Source organism: Euleptes europaea, chromosome 17 (genome assembly GCF_029931775.1).
Source record: "Euleptes europaea isolate rEulEur1 chromosome 17, rEulEur1.hap1, whole genome shotgun sequence".
Taxonomy (NCBI): domain Eukaryota; kingdom Metazoa; phylum Chordata; class Lepidosauria; order Squamata; family Sphaerodactylidae; genus Euleptes; species Euleptes europaea.
This window is the reverse complement of record NC_079328.1, coordinates 46,983,489-47,003,964: the sequence shown is the minus strand read 5'-3', so window position 1 is coordinate 47,003,964 and position 20,476 is coordinate 46,983,489. Positions and strand designations below refer to the sequence as shown.

The following is a 20,476-nucleotide window of genomic DNA, read 5'->3' as shown; positions in this document are numbered from 1 at the left end:
CCAGCCGCCTGCTTTCCACATCTCACCCAATGGAGGTGATTTGCGGCAAAAGAAAGTCCTTTCTCTTTAATACTGTTGATTTACGGGATTAGCTTCTGCAGGATGCAGTGAAATCTCCTAGCCTGTGATAACTTAAAAAAACAAAAACAGATACCAATTCAACAAATTCACAAGGGATAGATCTAGCAATGCCCTGACCTGGGTATCCCAGGTTAGCCTGATCTTGTCAGATCTCAGAAGCTAAGTAGGGTCGGCCCTGGCAAGTATTTGGATGGGAGACCCCCAAGGAATACCAGGGTTGTGATGTGGAGGCCAGCAATGGCAAACCACCTCTGAATGTCTCTTGCCTTATATATATAGTGAGGGTGATTAACCAAATGGAACCTCCATGTTCAGGGGCAGTATACCTCTGGGTAACATAACAAAAGGTAAACAGCACCTTTTCTGCCCTGCATCTTGCTGAACCCTGGCCGCAAATGGAAAAGAGGACCAGATGAACTTCAGCCTGATCCTGAAGGGCTTTTTTAATTGAAGCATTTCGGTCCATTACATAGCAGTTTCCCCATAGAGGATACTGGGCAGTGACTTCAATACATAAGGAGATACAAAGGCTAAATACCAGCTTGTTGTAGGAGATGTCTTTCAGATCTAGGGGCTACCCGCTGTCTGCAGAAACAGCGGAGGCAGGCCATAAACAAAGGGCTAAGGCATTTGCAGAGGTCTGGATTGATTGGGAGGGGCTGTGGTGCAGTGGAGCAACATCTGCTTGGCATGCAGGAAATCCCGAGTTCAATCCCCGGCATCTCCAGTTAAAAGGACTGGGCAGTGGGCAATGTAAAGGCCTCTGTTTAATTTATGGCACCTGAATAATTCCCAACAGGGAGAGACTGACTGATGATCTGATTCAGTATAAGGCAGCTTCACGTTTTATTTACTTATTTATTCATTTATTTATTCTCTTTATTTATACCCCACCTTTCTCCCCAGTGGGGACCCAAAGCTGCTCACGTGGTTCTCCTCGTCTCTGTTTTATGCTCACAACAACCCTGTGAGGGCGGCCAGGCTGAGAGTGCGTGACCAGCCTGACGTCACTCGGCGAGCTTCCCTGGCAGAGTGGGGATTTGAGCCTGGGTTTCCCAGCTCCTAGATGGACACTTTAACCACTACACCATTGTGTGTTCATGTGATGGATGCTTTCTCTTGTCATTAAACGGTGCTCATGATTCTTTACGTTCCCTCCTTCCCCGTGCTGCCGTCTCCCCCAGCTAGCCCTGCTCTGATGATGGTGCTGGAGGCCTGGTGATGATCTTCAGCAATGCCTATTCTCTCTGGAGGAAGTGACCTTGACTACAGCTATAATTCCTGCAGCTCCTTGACCCATCTGTTCCCCATCTCCGCAGTCGAGGCGCCCCCAGCCAAAGGAGTCCACTACCAAAGGGCCCGGAGGATTTACCGCCCCGATCAGGCCCAGGAGGTCAATCAGAAGAAGGAGGTGGTCATCAACGTGGGTGGCATCAAGTACCTCCTTCCTTGGAGCACCTTGGATGAGTTTCCGTCGTCCCGGCTGAGCAAGTTAAAGTTCTGCAGCAGCTACAAAGAGATCATGCAGTTGTGTGACGACTACGATGAAGATACCCAAGAATTCTTCTTCGACCGGAACCCTGGAGCTTTCGAGATGATCATTAGTTTCCTCGCTGCTGGGAAACTGATGCTTTTTCGCAACTCATGTGCCTTGTCTTTCCTGGAGGAGCTGAGATACTGGGGGATCGAGGAGTCCAACTTGGAGAACTGCTGCTTCCGGAAGCTATTCCAGACCATCGAGGAGTTTGCGGAAGTGCGCAAAGAGGAGGAAATGGACAGGGCCCCGAAGAAGACCTGCCTCTTGGAGGAGGAGGAGACCAGATTCGAACAGTTTATGAGCAAGCTCAGGGATATGGTGGAAAACCCCCAGTCGGGCCTGCCGGGGAAAGTCTTTGCCTGCCTGTCCATCCTCTTTGTGGCCACCACGGCGATAAGCCTTTGCATCAGCACAATGCCGGACTTGCGAGCTGAAGAAGACAGGGTAAGTCCCTGTTCCATCGCAGTCACGATTACTGGCAGTTTTACAGATTGGTGGTAGGGTAAAACCAGTGTTTCCTGAACAAGAGCTCTGCTGGATCAGTCCGATGGTCCCTGTTTCCCTCAGTGGCTGAGTAGAGGCCTCAGACGTTTCATACCAGGTACAAAGAAGCAAAATCCTACTGCAGTGCCCAAACAGCAGAGGCGTTCTGCTTCTGAAAAGGAGGTCCTATTCAATAATCAGTGGCTAATAGCGATCGACAGACCTAATCCGGGAAGTGGTTTGATCCGTTTTTGAAAACTGTAAAATCTACCATCACTTCTTGTGGCAGTGAGTTCCACAACCTAATTATACCCGGTGTGAAAGAGTACATACTTTTGTAAGTCTTGTATCTACTGCCCATCTAGACTTTCCAGGGCTCCTGCCATGCTGGCAAACTGTGTTGCCCACTGCTGCTCTAAGCGGCGGCAGGAAAATTTTAAAAAATCAGTGACGTGCTCCATGACATCACTTCCAGGTAACACCCAGAAATGATGGTGGGTAGCTCTAGGAATTGCGGGTTCTACCATAGAGTTTTTGGCGATTCCTAGAGCTGTCCAGCAGCCTCACTGAGTACATTAGCTGCAAGAACGAGTGGTTCTGTGTGGCAGCTGGAAAATGCACATCTGCAGGAACTATCTGTTGAGGGTGGCTGCAGAGGTCAGAGAAAAATCTATGGGGGAAAGATGCAAATCTGTTGCGTGTGTCTGTGTGAACAACTGACTTATGGTAACCTCATGCTAGGGTTTTCAGGGTAAGTGATGTTCAGAGGTAGGTTGCTGTTGCCTGCCTGTGCGTAGCAACCCTCGACTTCCTTGGTGATTCCCCACCCAAATACTAGGGTCTACCCTGCTAAGCTTCCGAGGTCTGAGGAGATCGGGCTAGGATGGGAGGGTTAGACTTTCTTGCACTAAGAAGGGTGTTAATTTGAAAAGAAAGGTGCTTGCAAGTTTGGTGCAAGCTTGGAAATGAGAGACTAATGCTTTTGTGTTGACGGGCTGATGAGGAAGCGAAACAGTAGACGTTGGTTAACCTTTTTCCCAGGCCTGGTTGTTCCCCCTTCCCTGTTCTGGAATGCAGAATCTGTCCCCCCACAACAATCAGTCCCCAAGAATCTCAAATTGTAGGGAAAGTTTACCCAGGGCTTCCAAACCCCCCCCCCCCCCTTGACCATCAGTGCTTTTGCTGTTTTGCACGTTAAATACTGCATGAATCTTGTTCATTTGCTGCCGGGTGCAATCAAGTATTTTTTTTTTAAAATCCACTGCAAAAAGTACGTGTTCTTTGTAAACACTCTTGTTTCGATGAAACAGCCTCCAAAGAGATTTTAAAAAGTCAACCAGGGCTTTTTATTTTTTTGCCTGCAGTTGTTTTAACATGACGTTAATCCCTTTTAAACCCATCCGTGCTCACTAAGGGTTTCCAGAGAGCACTTTCTTTCCCTGCCGTGTGTTTTATTCAAAGGCTTTAGTTAGTCCCTGCATAGAAAACCTTCTGCTACCTTAAAACTGCAATCCTACATGCCTTCGTTAGGGAGCAAGTCCCTGCTTATGAGTGCATAGGCTGTACATTTTTGTACATATTTCATATTTACTTGGAATGTTTACTCAGAAGTAAGCACTGATGTGCTCTCTGAAAGTTACTTCCTAATAAAAGTACTTAGGTCTTCAGGCTTAGATCCTAAAGGGCTGGGAGAGTGGGGGGAGAGATAGAATTGCTTTTATGGTTCAATGGTTCATATTCACATGTGGGGACCAATTCACGTAGCAATGTTTTCACTTACATACCCTCCCAAGCAGAACTCAAAAGTAATTGATTCATCTGATTGTTAGCATCCTTTGCTCATAGCAGGGTACCTTCTCTTTCTCTCTGTGTCTTTTCAAACCAATTTAAGTAGTGAGATTTAAAAGAAATGGTGCTTCATTCACTTTTTTGAAAAGACCTAGTTGCCTTATACTGATGAACGTATTAGCAAGATGGAGGTTGTTACAGATGTCTCAAAATATTTTGGACAGCGTTTACTAAAGTAACTTAACATGTAAGGGGGATTTAGGTAGACTTCCATACAGGAGCCGTACAAAGGATGCAAAAATATGTGTCAAATGCACACAATTTGGAAAGAAAGCTATCACTCACACACCATCACACAGTGCACTTGGAATTCATTGTTGCAGAGTAACTACCATCCTTGGTTCTCTACGTAAAATCATTGACACAAATTAGAACCTGCGCTTCTCACGACGATTGCCAACTGATCAAAACCAAGCCAGGCCTGCTCCTGGGCACTTAACAGCTCTCTTGACCTGCAGAAACAAGAAAGGTTTATGTTATGGCAGTAAGCAGGAATTAGCATGTTGCGATCAAAGGCACAGCAACTGGAGCTGGTTCAAAAGTTGGCATCCCTGCAACTTTGTTCATAAGTTCTTGTAGGTTATCCGGGCTGTGTAACCGTGGTCTTGGAATTTTCTTTCCTGACGTTTCGCCAGCAACTGTGGCAGGCATCTTCAGAGTAGTAACACTGAAGGACACTGTCCTTCAGTGTTACTACTCTGAAGATGCCTGCCACAGTTGCTGGCGAAACGTCAGGAAAGAAAATTCCAAGACCACGGTTACACAGCCCGGATAACCTACAAGAACCAATGAACTCTGACCGTGAAAGCCTTCGACAATATTTTGTTCATAAGGTTTGGCAGGAAACAGGTGTAAAGTCATTCTAGTTGTGTGAAGGTGCTAAGGGAGAGCTGACCTAGTGTAAAGTCGTGATTCTCTTTTGCTCCAAATGTCCACTTAGTTCCTAATCTATACCATTTTAGCTTCCAAATGAAATATTTCTTTTTGGTTTTTTCCTCTTGGGTTGCAACTTGTTTTTCCTTTTCATTTTCTCATCCCTTGCTAAAGTGGTTTCATGGGTTCTGCTCGATTTTTAATGACTGCTCCTGGCTTTCCAAATTGATTGAATTATTGGTTTGCTGATGTCGTGCTGCTTTACAGAGTGTAGAGTATGAAATGGTTTGGTATTCATTAGCACGTGGCAACCATCTCCCGAGCCTTCTGTGCTGAGAGCACGGGAAAGAAATTCCATGCCCACTTAGTTGAGAGGCAGCTCTGTGGAACTGAGACTTACTTCTGAGTAAACATGCGGAGGGTCAAGCCATGCATGATCTTGTGTTTGCATCTTCAAGGTGGTGGGAAAGTCGGACGCAGAAACCTTTCCCTAAGTAATTCCCAAGTCAAAAATTCATATCCACCCAGTGCTTATCTGACTTCAAGAAATCCCAAGTAAAACAATGTATAGGTTTGTTGATTTCATTTATAAACAATCAAATACATGAAATTGTATAGTCATTGTGTGGCCTCAGATCATCGGACTGTGAAGCATATTTACTTGGGAGTACAACTCACTGGATCCAAGGAGTGAACCTGTATAGTTGGTTTGTGACGGACAGTTGGTTTGTGGTGGATAGTTTTAAAAGCTATATTGTTTTTAAAATGATAGTCACCTTTTAGGTGGGTTAAAAACAAAACAAAACAGGCAAACAGTGGTGAAACAAAAAAATGAGGCATGTTTCCTTCATCTGCATGGTTAAATTCCATATTTTATCTTTTTTACTACGCAGCGCAGCCACTTCCACATTTTATCGAGCCGTGGGAGGTGTGAAACCGAGAAAGCTGTGTCTGTTTGATTGCCCAAATGATAAGTCATTCAAAGAGATGCTGGATACAATCTGACCAAAGTTTGGCAATTTGCAGTGAAATTCAGTGAGGGCTTGCAGTGGAAGGCTGGCGTTGAAAGAAATAATTTCCTATTGTGTTCAGCCTGCTTTGGTTCTTCTGATTGCATTTCTATTAAAAAAAAATGTACCCAAACAAACCAGCATATTTGCCCTGAAACAGCTCTGGAAATGTACAAAGTCTTCGAGAAGCAATTGCAATTGGAAGGGGAGAACCAATTAAAGATAACGTCACTGCACCAGTTTTGTTTGGAAAAGCTCACAACTCATGCTGCAGTACTCAAGGTCATTTTTTGGAGTCTCCTCCCACAAGTACCGTAAATCACTTACGCCCCCACCAAAGCCCACATCCCTGAGGTATAGGGTTGCCATCCTCCAGGTAGCAGCTGGAAATCTCCTGCTATTACAACTGATCTCCAGCTGATAGAGATCAGTTCCCCTGGAGAAAATGGCCGCGTTGACAATTGGTCTCTATGGCAAGCCCAGCCCTCCTCAGGCTCTGACCCGAAAACCTCCCGCCGTTGGCAACCATACTAAGTACTTGAAGGGCTGTCATAGAGAGGACGGTGCCGAGTTGTTTTCTGTTGCCCCAGAAGATCGGACCAGATCCAAGGGGTTGAAATTAAACCAAAAGAGTTTCCGTCTAGACATTAGGAAGAATTTTCTAACAGTTAGAGCAGTTCCTCAGTGGAACAGGCTTCCTCAGGAGGTGGTGAGCTCTTCTTCCCTGGAGGTTTTTAAGCAGAGGCCAGATGGCCATCTGTCAGCCATGCTGATTCTATGACCTTAGGCAGATAGTGAGAGGGAGGGCATCTAGGCCATCTTCTGGGCATGGAGTAGGGGTAACTGGGAGTGTGGGGGGAGGGAGGTAGTTGTAAATTTCCTGTATTGTGCAGGGGGTTGGACTAGATGACCCTGATGGTCCCTTCCAATTCTATGATTCCAAGCCACACAATCAGCAGGTTACCTCAGCAAAAAAAGAAAAAAAATTACAGATGAAACTACTCCAGACCACATCTGCCTACAATTCACCATTAATTTATGGAACTCACCACCACAAGATTTGGTGATGGTCACTAGTTCAGACAGCTTTAAAGTGAGATTAGACACATTCATAGGAACATTGATGGCTTGGACTAGAACCTCCATGTTCAGAGGGAGTATATCAGCTGTCAAGGCAAACAGTGAGTGGGGCTCTTTCCTTCATGCCCTTTGGGTGGGTTTTCAATGGGATTCTGGTTGTCCCCTGTTGGAAACAGGATGCTGGATTAGATGGACCTCAGATCTGACCCAGCATGGCTCTTCTTATTTTCGGAAACAAAAAAATGGAGTAATGCAGAAGAGGCTTGCAATGTGCTCCTAAAAACACTTTCTGAGAAATAAGCCCTATTAAATAGTCTTGTGTAAGATTTTTAGCCTACCTGCTTAGGACCGCTCTCTTAATTGGCCTCAAAATTCACCAGAGTGCAAGCTTCTAGCTTCTGTTCGATGTCATGCCTTACTCTTAGACCACATACAGTGAAATATTAATACATTTTATCTTCAGGCTCCCAACTAATGATTTATGTTTTTGACTGGTTAATCATATGCTGGACAAACACTTGTCAGGGATGCTCTAGGCTGATCCTGCATTAAGCAGGGGGTTGGACTAGATGGCCTGTATGGCCCCTTCTGGCTCTATGATTAACTAAATGTGCATATTGCACACTGCAAAACATGTTATCGTATTTGCCCAGAAGAGAGAATTTTACCAGGCACAGTTTTTCACTATCCCAGTAGAGAATCTTTTAAACCTTGTTAACTTACTAGTTCACTCCAGCACTAGAATGGTCTCAGTTCTTCTACCTATTTATTTACATTATTTTTTTAAAACTTCCTCTGCCTTGCCAATGCAGACTTTTACTTCACTTAAACACTGGCAAAAATCTACTATGCAGTGATTGTACATGCATCAATATGTGTCTTTTTGTGGTGTTTTCTGAATGCACAGAAATGTAAAATGCACCCAGTTAAAACAACATTGGAGATTATGAGGCAATCATGTGCATGATCACTTGTTGACTTTTTGTAGTTTTATCAATATAAGCTTGCACATAGTTAATGGGGGGGACAGATGGATGTAGAAATCAAAAAACCACAACAAACTGTGCTATACAACATTTAGAATTTTTAAAACGAAATTTTGGAGGACTCCTAATGCATCTGCTGCTCTTTAGAAACAAGACCAGTAATTTGGAATTCCAAAATTTGGGGGGTGGGTGGGTGGATTTAGGAGGAAGGGGGAGAATTTTGGAAGCATCCCTAGCAGAAATTTGCCATGAACCATTTGCAAACACAAGCCTGAGCCAGAGAGTTGCATTGGTCCACACAGGGTTTGGATTTATTCTGGTTTTGTTGGGGGGTGGGGTTAACGGAGCAAACAATTCACAATAATCTTTTTTAATACTGCCACCTCTATGGCCCTGAATTGTGGTTGCCTTTGAGACATTAAAAGAGCAATCAGATTCCCAGGGTGTTTGGGACAGAGATGTGCATTAATTTGTTGAGCTGATCGGCTTTTCTTTTAATCTGGTGGCTTTAGCGCTGTGGTTTGCTCCTGGGGCATTCACCCCCAACATATATTTCTGGACTAAAATCCCATATAGCAAGGGTGTTTTTTAAATGGGGGAGGGGGGTCTGCTAACATTAAACTCCAAGGAACAGCTCAAAGTCTTTAAAAGTTTGAGATCAGTGCGAGAATCTCTTCAGAACGGGGTCACCAACCCCATTAGACCTCTCCTTTTGTGATTTTAAATGGGATGGGGGGGCGCTTGTTTGAGGCACTGGGTTTCCTTTATCATGTGACGCTGATGAAGCACATAGGCTATGGATTTTTTAAAAATAAACTGAAAATTGACCAGTTTTGAAATGCCCTTGTTTTGACCTAACGTGCAGCTGAGGGATAGTTTGCACAGTTCTAGTCATCCCTCATCTCAAAAAAGGCTACCAGAAAGCTACATAAGGTACAGAAAAGGGTACGCAAAAATAATGAAGGTGTTGGATTACCTCCCCTACAAGAAGGCTAAACGATTTGGGGATTTAGCACATAAGAACATAAGAAAGGCCATGCTGGATCAGACCAAGGTCCATGAAGTCCAACAGTCTATTCACACAGTGGCCAACCAGGTGCCTCTAGGAAGCCCACAAGCAAGACAACTGCAGCAGCATTCTCCTGCCTGCGTTCCACAGCACCTAATATAATAGGCATGCTCCTCTGATCCTGGAGAGAATAGGTAAGCATTGTGACTAGTATCCATTTTTACTAATAGCCATAGTCCTCTCCTCCATGAACATGTCCACTCCCCTCTTAAAGCCTTCCAAGTTGGCAGCCATCACCACATCCTGAGGCAGGGAGTTCCACAATCTAACTATGCGTTGTGTGAAGAAATACTTCCTTTTATCTGTTTTGAATCTCTCGCCCTCCAGCTTCAGCAGATGACCCCGTGTTCTGGTATTTTTTTTTCACTTTGGAAAAAAGATGATTGGGGGTGGAGGACATGATAGAAGTTTACAAGATGTGGAGAAAGTGGATATAGAGGACTTTTCCATCCTCCGCCCCCATTATAACCTGGGGGCATGCCCGGTTAAGTTAAAGGGCAGTGGAAAGTCCAGACAAACAAAAACCACACAATTCATGTGTGGAACTCACTGCCACAGGAGGTAGTGATGGCTGCTACCTTGGATGGTTTTCAAAGGGACCAGACACATTTATGGAGGGTAATCTCTACTACTGTAAGTACGTAAGAGCTATCAAAGCACGACTGACTTATGGCGAACTCAGCAAGAGTCCTTCAAAGTGAGGGAGAAGCAGAGGTGGTTTGCCGTTGCCTTCCTCTGCAGAGTCTTCCTTGGTGGTCTCCAAGTATTGTCCCTGCTTAGCTTCTGAGATCTCACATCGGGCTATTCCTTGCCCCTTTCCCTCCCTATCCTTAGCACCAGTTATTTTTTATTATAAGAAGAATGGAACCTCCATAATCAGAAGTAATATGAACACCCATATATGGGGGGAACAGCTGAAGGCCTTGTCCTCTATGGAGGGCTGCCAACCTCCAGGGGGTGGTTGGATATCTCCTGGCATTACAACTCCAGATTACAGAGATCCATTCACCTGGAGCAAATGGCTGCTTTGGAAGGTAGACTCTGTGGAATTATATCCCACCAAAGTCCCTCCCCTCCCCAATACCTGCCCTCCTCAAGCTCCACCCCCATAACCTCCAGGTAATTCCCAGCCCAGAGATGGCAACCCTACCTCCATGGCATGATCATGGACCGTGGATCACCATCTCTAGGGACAGGATTTTGGACTAGATGGACCGTTGGTCTGATCCGACAGGGTTCTTATTACACTCCTTAAGAGTTTATGTACACAGACTGCCCTCAGCATCTCTCTGCATTGCACTAATGCTGAATGTATTACATTTAAATTCCACCCTTAGAAGTCAAGGCAGTCTAGTACCTCGGTCTTCCAGGTCCTTTCTAGGGACCACACAGCTAGCCAGCTCAATACATACTTAGCTCCGATGAGGATGTTGCTCCAGTCATCTGCCTTCAGAAGATGTGTTGAGCCTTAAGCTACAGATGGCTAAACCTTCCAAACTGAGCCTCCTCTTCTAATCACCCCCGAGAAACATGTTGGCTGGTGCCATTCCAAATCAATCCTAGCCAGAATTTCAGATTTTAACAGCAATAACAAAAATCTTTGAAGTTCTGGAAAAGTCCCCTGAAACAGGATTGTTTCAGAGGACTTTTCCAGAACTGCAAAGATTGCTTCAGGATTGTTTCACCAGACCCCAGAGGATACTAGACTGGCCATATACTCAACCTGGTACAACTCCCATTTTCGAGCACCTCATCCTGGTTAATCAAAGTCCACTTTAGTCCCCGTTTCTTTACCTTTTCGTGGATCCCTTATTAAAATGTTCTGAGTGTTAATAGAATCTAGTGGTGTAGCTGTGTAGGGTGTTGGATTAGAACTGGCAAGAGCCGGGTTCAAATCTCCATCCAGTCCTGAAGCTCACTAGGTTACCTTAGGCTGGTCATCTTCTCTTAGCCTAACCTGCTTCGCAGGGTTGTTTTGAGGACAGAAGGGAAAACCAGGTGAGCTGCCTTGAGTTGCATGGGCAGGAAGAAAGTGCATCAGATAGACAGCGGCAGCTTCACCAGATTTCATCTGGGGTTCCCAACTCTGGGGCTATAAATTCTTGAATACTTGAGAATGGAGCCTGGGGAGGGGGGGATTTGGGGAGGGGAGGAACCTCAGCGAGGTATAAGGCTGTAGAGTCCATCCTCCAAAGTAGCCATTTTCTCCAGGGGAACTGATATCCGTGGTCTGGAGATCAGTTGTAATTCCAGAAGATCTCCAGACTCCACCTGGAGGTGGGCAACCCGAAGTTCACCTTTCCTGTGAATCCCCAGCAGTTAAAACTTTGGGGAAGATTGTGAAGGCTTTGAAGGAAGAGGAAGCTTTGAGGAGGAATCCAAAGGTGGGGGAAACAGATGCACCCTCCATGGGGAGCAAATTCCACAACTGCAAGCTATGGGATCTACTATAGGGCAGAAGCTAACTGTTCTCTTTAAACAGTCTTGAACACTGACGACTTTGCCAGATTTCGCCTAAAAGCTCTGGGATAAATCTTCTTGACTTTTATTTCAATGCAGCTGTGGAGAGCTCTGTGTCAAATCAGGACAGTTGCACCAATGGACAGGGGAGGGGCCATGGCTCAGTGGTAGAGCCTCTGCTTGGCATGCAGAAGGTCCCAGATTCAATCCCCGGCATCTCCAGTTAAAGGGACTAGGCGAGTAGGTGATGTGAAAGACCTCTGCCTGAGACCCTGGAGGGCCACTGCTGGTCTGAGTAGATAATACTGACTTTGATGGACCGTGGGTCTGATTCAGTAGAAGGCGACTTCATGGGGATAGGCCATGGCTCAGTGGTAGAGCATCTGCTTGGCATGCAGAAAGTCCCAGGTTCAATCCCCGGCATCTCCAGTTAAAGGGATCAGGTGATATGAAAGACCTCTGCCTGAGACCCTGGAGAGCCACTGCCTGTCTGACTAGACAGTACTGACTTTGATGGACCAAGGGTCTGGTTCAGTATAAGACAGCTTCATGTGTTCATGTGACAGGGTATGGCTCCCGTCCTTGATTGTAGTTTTTCTGCTTTCTATCACCCTTGCAAATGCTATATGCGTAATGAGGAAGACAGGTGCACAGCATTAATACCTGCAGGCATGTTTTCCATTGTGGATTGTGTGCCCGTGCAAAAGAGAGGAGGTGTGGACTGGGAAATATAGTTTGGGGGGCAGGTATTCCCAGTCCGAATCAGCTATGTTTAAACTAGGGTTGCCAACCTTCAGGTGGTGGCTGGAGATCCCCGCTATTACAAGTGAACTCCAGGCAACAGAGATCAGTTCACCTGGAGAAAATGGCCACTTTGGAAGGTGGAATCTATGGCATTATACCCCACTGAAGTCCCTTCCCTCTCCAAACTATGCCCTCCTCAGGCTCCACCCCCCAAAATCTCCAGGTATTTCCCAAGCTGCAGCTGGCAACTCTAGTTTAAACCCAAAACCAAATTTGAGATTTGATCTCTCACTGTAATAGCTACTTTAAGTTAACCCTAGTTCGTCCCCTCCAAAATCTCCAGTAAGCATATATCCTGTTCTTATCATGGCTCAGGATTGTCATTCTCCAGGTAAGGCCTGGCATTCTCCTGGAATTACAAATGATCTTGAGACTACAGATATCAGTTCCCCAGGAGAAACGGCAGCTTTGGACGGTGGACTCTATGGCATCGCATCACGGCTGAGCTCCCTCCCCTCCCCACCCCACCCTCCACCTTCTCCAGGGTCTGCTTCAAATCTCCCAACATTTTCCCAACTGGATTTGGCAACCCTACTTAGCACCTTGGAGGAGGAAGCAGCAGTGAAATCTTGCCTGCAGTGAAATCTTGCCAGTGTGGGGTAGTGGTTAAGAGTGGTGGTTTGGAGCAGTGGTCTCTGATCTGGAGAACCAGGTTTGATTCCCCACTCCTCCACATGGTAGAGGAAGAAGTTGGCATATAAAAACCAACTTCCTCAATGACACTGCTTGACAAATGGCAGCTAAACTTTTTCAACATTCCAGAAGGATACGTAGGAAGTTTTCTCTCCGGCCGCTCTCAGATCCATTATTCAAAGCAAGGCAGGATTGCCTTTGCGGGTAGGATCAATGCCGTGGCTTTGAGGGCCATAAATAAACTCAAGGGCCAAAGCACCCCTTGGGGGGGGGAGTAACTCTCCCCCTCCAAGTTCTCACCTGACAGGGGTTGATTTAACAGGCACAGGGTGGAACTATGGGGAGCAGAGCAATAATGCAGAAAAGAATGACTCAGCAATGCCTGCGGAAGAAATGCAGCTGTGAAATTCGGCTGCGGCGGGAAGAGCTGAGAAGCTGAATGGCAAACAGTGGAGGAGGCAGGAAGCAACAGTTCAGAATCTCCTTTTAGAGCCACCATTCAACTCTTGAACATGTGAATTAATATCGGAGATGGAGAGAAAAAGCGAGGGCCCCTGAGCATGTGGCACCACAATTTAAGAAGGATGTAGACAAGCTGGAACGTGTCCAGAGGAGGGCAACAAAGATGGTGAGGGGTCTGGAGACCAAGTCCTATGAGGAAAGGTTGAAGGAGCTGGGTATATTTAGCCTGAAGAGGAGAAGACTGAGAGGAGATATGAGAACCATCTTCAAGTACTTGAAGGGCTGTCATATAGAGGATGGTGAAGAGTTATTTTCTGTTGCCCCAGAAGGTCGGACCAGAACCAACGGGTTGACATTAAATCAAAAGAGTTTCTGTCTAGACATTAGGAAGAACTTTCTAACAGTTAGAGCGGTTCCTCAGTGGAACAGGCTTCCTCGGGAGGTGGTAAGCTCTCCTTCCCTGGAGGTTTTTAAGCAGAGGTTAGATGGCCATCTGTCAGCAACTCTGATTCTGTGACCTTAGGCAGATCATGAGAGGGAAGGCACCTTGGCCATCTTCTGGGCATGGAGTAGGGGTCACTGGGGTGTGTGTGGGGGGGAGGTAGTTGTGAATTTCCTGCATTGTGCAGCGGTTTGGACTAGATGACCCTGATGGCCCCTTCCAACTCTATGATTCTATGTGCTGAAATTGCTTTCCCTTTAGAATAAATCTCTGCTTGTTGATCAGAGAGGGCCCCATACAGGATTGTCAAACTCCAGGTGAGATCTAGAGATCTCCCAGAATTACAATTGATCTCTGGACTACAGGGTTCAGTTCCCCTGAAGAAAATGGCTGCTTTGGAGGATGGACTGTAAGTAGGCTTGCCAACCTTCAGGTCGTTGCTGGAGATCTCCTGCTATTACAACTGACCAGGAGTTCACCAGGAGAAAATGGTCGCTTTGGAAGATGGACTCTGTGGCATTATACCCCGGTGAAGTCCCTCCCCTCCCCAAACTCCACCCACTTCAGGCTCCACCCCCAAAATCTCCAGGTATTTCCTAACCCAGAGCTGGCAACCCTAACTGTAAGGCATTATGCTTTGCCCTGAAATCTGGAATTTCCCAACTCAGAGTTGGCAACCCTAGCCTCTTATGAAGCAAAAGATTTGTGGCTTACTAGATGAGGCATTTGGAGACCTGTAATCAGAGTTTACTTACATTTTTAAAACAGAGATATTGTAGCCAGAGTAGGGTTGCCAACCTCCAGCTACTAGCTGGCGATCTCCTGCTATTACAACTGATCTCCAGCCGATAGAGATCAGTTTGCCTGGAGAAAATGGCCGCTTTGGCAATTGGACTCTATGGCATTGAAGTCCCTCCCCTCCCCAAACCCTGCCCTCCTCAGGCTCCGCCCCAAACACCTCCCGCCGGTGGCCAAGATGGACCTGGCAACCCTAAGTCACAGGGATTGCTCACTGAGGATCCATCCTGAAATAAACCTTTCTGTTTTATTCCATTTGCTTCTCCTGATGGAAACACCCCTTCCCCTGTGAACTTCTATGAAACACCTTTGGAATCCCGCCTTGAAGACCTAAATTTAGTAGAAAGTAGAATGTAAAACTTTGCTATATAAACTAAGGATTCTACAGGGCTTTAGAACTCCTGGTGCCAGTATGGTATTGTGCCAGCTTGGCAACGTAGCACAAGGATTTACTCTGCTGTTGAACTGCCCCAATTCCAAAGAAAGCCTCTCTGCCCATGACCCAACCTTCAACTCTCCCTAGTCTAGCCTGATTCCAGTACAATGGGCCCAGATTAGAATATAAGGAGGTCACACAGAGTTTAGCACCTGACCCAGACAACCCTACTATGCAGGTTGCTTCAATGTTGATTCAAATACGAGATATTTTGCAACAGGGTAGGCACATTAATTATTGCAATTTCTGCTTCCTAAACCAAAAGAGGCTACTTGGTCAAGCACCACTGCCCTTAGGACACACTGTCACTGATATTCTGCAGTAACCTAACCCTGCTATTAGGGGAGGGGCTGTGGCTCAGTGGTAGAGCATCTGCTTGGCATGCAGAAGGTCCCAGGTTCAAACCTTGCCATCTCCAGTTGAAAGGATCTGGCAGTAGGGGATGTGAAAGACCTCTGCCTGAGACCCTGGAGAGACGTTGCTGGTCTGAGTAGACAATGCTGACTTTGATGGACCAAGGGTCTGATTCAGAATAAGGCAGCTTCATGTGTTCATGTGCTGTACAGATGCGGGAAAAGCAATAGCTGCAAACCAGCTTTCTTTAGGGAAAGATATCCAGTATTCCTGATTATCTCATTGAAGAAGAATGTGCCATCTAGTTACAACCGACCCCTAGTAACTCCACCTATGGGGTGTTCAAAGTAGGGTGACAACCTCCAGGTGGAGTGTTAAATTCTCTAGGAATTACAACTGATCTCCAGATGACAAAGATCAGTTCCCTTAGAGAAAATGGCTGCTTTGGAGGGTGAACTCTATGGCATTATACTAGGGTTGCCAACCTCCAGGTACTAGCTGGAGATCTCCCGCAATTACAACTGATCTCCAGCCGATACAGATCAGTTCACCTGGAGAAAATGGCCGCTTTGGCCATTGGACTCTATGCCATTGAAGTCTGTCCCCTCTCCAAACCCTGCCCTCCTCAGGCTCCACCCCCGAAATCTCCATGTATTTCCCAACCCGAAGCTGGCAACCCTACATTATACCTTGCTGAGGTCCCACCTCTCCACCAACCCTGCCCAGGTTTCATTCCCAAATTCACAGGAATTTCCCAACCCAGAGTCGGCAACCCTTGCTCAAGACAAGAGACAAGCAGAGATGGTTTGCTATTGCCTTCCTCTTCATAGGAATCCCTGTCTTCCTTGGTGGTCTCCCATCCAAATACTGATTGAGGCCAACACTGTTTAGCTCTCAAGTCTTGATGAGGTTGGGCCAAACTGGGCTACTCTCCTTGAAGAATCCCCAGATAAATTTCCGGCTAACTACACAGTTCCCCAGATTCCAATTTAAAACCACTAACCGAGATTGTCTGGGTAAAACTGTCACTCAGCCTTCATTCTCACATCATACCACCAGGGCTCTTGAATCGCAGGCCAGAAAGGCCGGACAATCATGTTTCTCCCCTACTAAAGGCAGCATCGCTCTTGCCCATTACTTTGCCACTGACTGCAAACTGTTATTTCACTGTGTGTCTAAAGAGTTTATGGACAAAATATAACTCTCCTTATGAAGCAGCAGGTGTCATGGGGGTAGGAAAAGTTGTTGACCTGGTGACCTATTGCAGAAGGGGCATTTTCTCTGTTGTTGTTCTGTGCAGGCTTTTTCCCCAGAAGGAGAAATATGTGCCAGATGGCTGGTAGGAGGATGAATCATAAGATAAAGAAATGTCTATTTGTTACCTACCCTAAGCTTAGGACGATCCCTTGGGGAACCCTGGAACGTGTAGTTCTGAGAAGAAAAGGGGAAAGAGAGTTCTGGGAAGAATCCCCAACATCCTCACCAAAGTACAGTCCCATTAATTCTTTACAGAAAGTCACAACTGTTAAAGCTGGTGTAGAAGTCAGGAATAATATAAGTTTGTATGGCTGATGTGGTCAAGGGCCAAAGTTTTGGTTTTGCTCTCCAAATGTTCCTGGGTGGCAACCGGTTCAACCGGCAACTAGGGCTGTGCATTTGGTAAAACCCAAACCGAAAAAACCTGAAAAACCATTTCAGTAAATTTCGGGTTTACTGAGTCCGCAAAACCGGTGAGAAGGGCGAAGCCGAATTTGCAAAACCCGAAAAAGTTGGATAAATATCCGGCTTTTTTGGGAACAGCTATTTGCGGCTCCAGCGGGGTATTTTTGTAGGTAGACCCCCCAAAAAAATATTCAGCATGGCTCTAAGGGACTCTCCTTGCAAGAACCCCCAAGTTTGGTGAAGACTGGGTCAGGGGGTCTGGAGTTATGGGGTCTGGAAGGGGTTGCCCCCATCTTCCTCCATAGAAAAGATTAGCAAACTAGCTATATTCAGATTCTTTAGTGGGATCTTCGCTATATATCTCAATGGAGGAGCCGGGCTTTAAACCATGGGAAAGTTCGCCCTGCTCCTCCATAGAGATACAATGTATCCAGTTACATTCCCATATTTACCAGTATGGGAATTCCCATATTTACCGGTATGGGAATTTGGCTTATTTCGGGTTTACCGAAACAAATTGGGACCAATAAACCTGAACTCAAATTTTACTGAATGTTTTTGTTTTGCACAGCCCTACTGGCAACTTTCAAGTGGGGCCTGGAGATATCCCAGAATTACAGCTGATCAGATGATAGAGACCAGCTCTCTTGGATCAAATGGATGTATTAAAGGGTGGGCTCTATGACACGGTACCCCACTGAGGTTCCAGCCCTCCCTAGGCTCCACCCCCAAATCTCCAGCAGTTTCCCAAAATTGGAGCTGGCAACCCTACACCTCCACCCCCTATTGGGAGCCAGGAGGGACCTGGCAACCCTACTGGGAGGAAGTCCAAAGCCAAGCAGAAGTATGGTGGAATGAGGATTCAGAATCAGTAAGGAATCAAAGGAAAGGGGAGGCACACGGCCAAGTTCCGGCTTGAACAGCAATAGCCAGACTTTATATTATCGAAAAAGTCTCTGATACTGGAAGACTCAGCTCAGTGGCAGCAGCTTTATACATTCAGGACAGACCTCATTCCCCTTTCAGACAGCTGATCTCCAACTATCATAGGATCCTCACGTAATTTCTTGGGAAACGGGGTTTGTGTGGAGCTCGTTGGCCGTTATTGCTTTTCCCATCTAATCTGCATCTGTGCAGCACATGAACACATGAAGCTGCCTTATTCTGAATCAGGCCCTTGGTCCATCAAAGTCAGCATTGTCTACTCAGACCGGCAGTGGCTTTCCAGGGTCTCAGGCAGAGGTCTTTCATATCCCCTATTGCCAGATCCTTTCAACTGGAGATGACGAGGATTGTACCTGGGACCTTCTGCATGCCAAGCAGACACTTACCACTGAGCCACAGCCCCTCCCCAGTGCTCAGGAGACCTCTGGTGGCCTGTCAAGGAGCCACCTGTGGGCCCCAAGCCACCAAGTGAGCGTCACTGGGTCACAATATCAAGGAAGAGCTGGGTTCGAATTTCCATTCTGCCATGAAGCTTAGTGATTGACTGGTCAGTCTCTTTTTCAGTCTAACAATTGTCTTGGGGTTCTTGTGAGGAGAGCGTTGAGGAAAAGAGGGACCACATACACCACCCTGAACTCCTTGGAGGAAACGTATGTGACTGAGACAGAAGGATTATAAGAGAGCAGGATTGCAGTTATTGGGTCTGCCCCCTGATCTCTGCATGTTCAGTGTAAGAGTTGGACAGGCCCTTTGCATGGTGGTCAGATCCATGCCTGCAACTGGACAGCCGCTTGGCCTTTTAGCAGAGTTATTAGTTGTGCAGAGAAAGACCACACTTGACAATGGGCTTGCTCATTGGTTCATTTGTACCTTCACCTGAACATGTGAATAGCCCTCACGTGTTTTCCCCAAATGGCTGGAAACTAGGGATGCCAGCCTCCAGGTGGATCTGGGGATCCCTTGGAATTACAGCTCATCTCCAGAGATCAGTTCCCCTGGGGAAAGGGCTGCTTTGAAGGGTGGGCTCTGTGGCATTGTACCCCACTGAGGTCCCTGTCCTCGCCAGGCTCCATCCCCAGATCTCCACGAGTTTCCTAGCATGGATCTGGAAACCCTACCCCCCCCCATCCACCACTGGTGGCTAAGGGGATCTGGCAACCCTACTGGAAATCTTTCAATAGTCTTGTCATATCTGCTTGTATGAGAATATATCATTCATTTAAGGTTGTGCTGAATTAGTGCTAATTCATTATTTTTCAAAGGTCAGCATAAAATGTTCTCCTTGCTAGGGTCCTTGGAAAAAAAATTCCACTCAGCAATATCCAATAGAGGTGTAGGCTCCTGCTTCCGCCATATTTTCTGGTCCATCCATCCAGCTTCCTTTCTCTTCTGCCCACAGGGTGAATGTTCCCAGAAGTGCTATTACATATTTATCATCGAGACCGTCTGCGTGGCTTGGTTCTCGCTCGAGTTCTGCCTCCGGTTCATCCAGGCGAAGAGCAAGTGCCAGTTTTTCAAGGGCCCCCTGAACATTATCGACTTCTTGGCCATCTTCCCTTATTACGCTTCCCTGATCATCTTGGACGACGATCCCACAGACGACAACGACAGGCCGAGCGGAAACTCGTACATAGAGAAGGTGGGTCTGGTGCTACGGGTCTTACGTGCCTTGAGGATACTCTATGTCATGCGCCTTGCGCGGCACTCCTTGGGCTTACAGACATTGGGCCTCACGGTTCGGCGATGCACACGGGAATTCGGCCTGCTCTTGCTGTTCTTGTGCGTGGCCGTCACTCTCTTTTCCCCCCTGGTCTACCTTGCGGAAAACGAATCCGGGAAAGTCTTGGAATTTACAAGCATCCCTGCCTCCTATTGGTGGGCTATCATCTCCATGACGACAGTGGGGTACGGGGACATGGTGCCGAGGAGCGTTCCAGGCCAGATGGTGGCAATCAGTAGCATCCTAAGCGGGATTCTAATTATGGCTTTCCCGGCCACCTCAATATTCCACACCTTCTCTCACTCTTACTCAGAGCTGCGGCGGGAGCAGGAGCGGCTGCAGTCCCGGATAACGAGGATAAAAAATGCCAACACGTCTCTCGAAAGTGACACCCTCAACGAGAGTGAAAGCTTTCTTTCAGAAACAACGGTATCACCTATCAAGTACATTTATAAAGGATAACAATCGCCTTGCTGCAAGATACTCTTATTTTTTAAAAGAAGTCTGCATACTGCAATGCACCAAGCAAAAAGGCCCTCCAAGGCCCGCAGTTCAACCATTTGCAATGCAATTGCTTCTGCTATGAAAAAAAAGATGCAAAGTCAGTCCGGGTGAATCCACGGCTTAAAGCGCATTGCTCAGAAGAAACAGATGCTTGAACGATGTTGGCGGGAGGATTCAGGATGCAAAGGGGGAGGGGGGAATCTAGCAAACTCTGCTGTCAGGCAAATCCTTGGTAGATGTCTGACACACTGGGGCCCCCCAAGCTATGGACCTAACCTATCAGGGGTAG

At 46.6% G+C, this 20,476-nt stretch overlaps 1 protein-coding gene across 1 annotated transcript; it reads left to right on the top strand.

Moving 5' to 3' along the window:
* Positions 1 to 1,315: 1,315 nt before the first annotated feature.
* Positions 1,316 to 20,145, top strand: KCNG4 (potassium voltage-gated channel modifier subfamily G member 4). The gene is made up of 2 exons (XM_056862803.1): positions 1,316 to 2,062; positions 19,363 to 20,145. The coding sequence occupies exons 1-2, from the start codon at positions 1,316 to 1,318 to the stop codon at positions 20,143 to 20,145; spliced, it is 1,530 nt and encodes a 509-aa protein (XP_056718781.1).
* Positions 20,146 to 20,476: the final 331 nt, after the last annotated feature.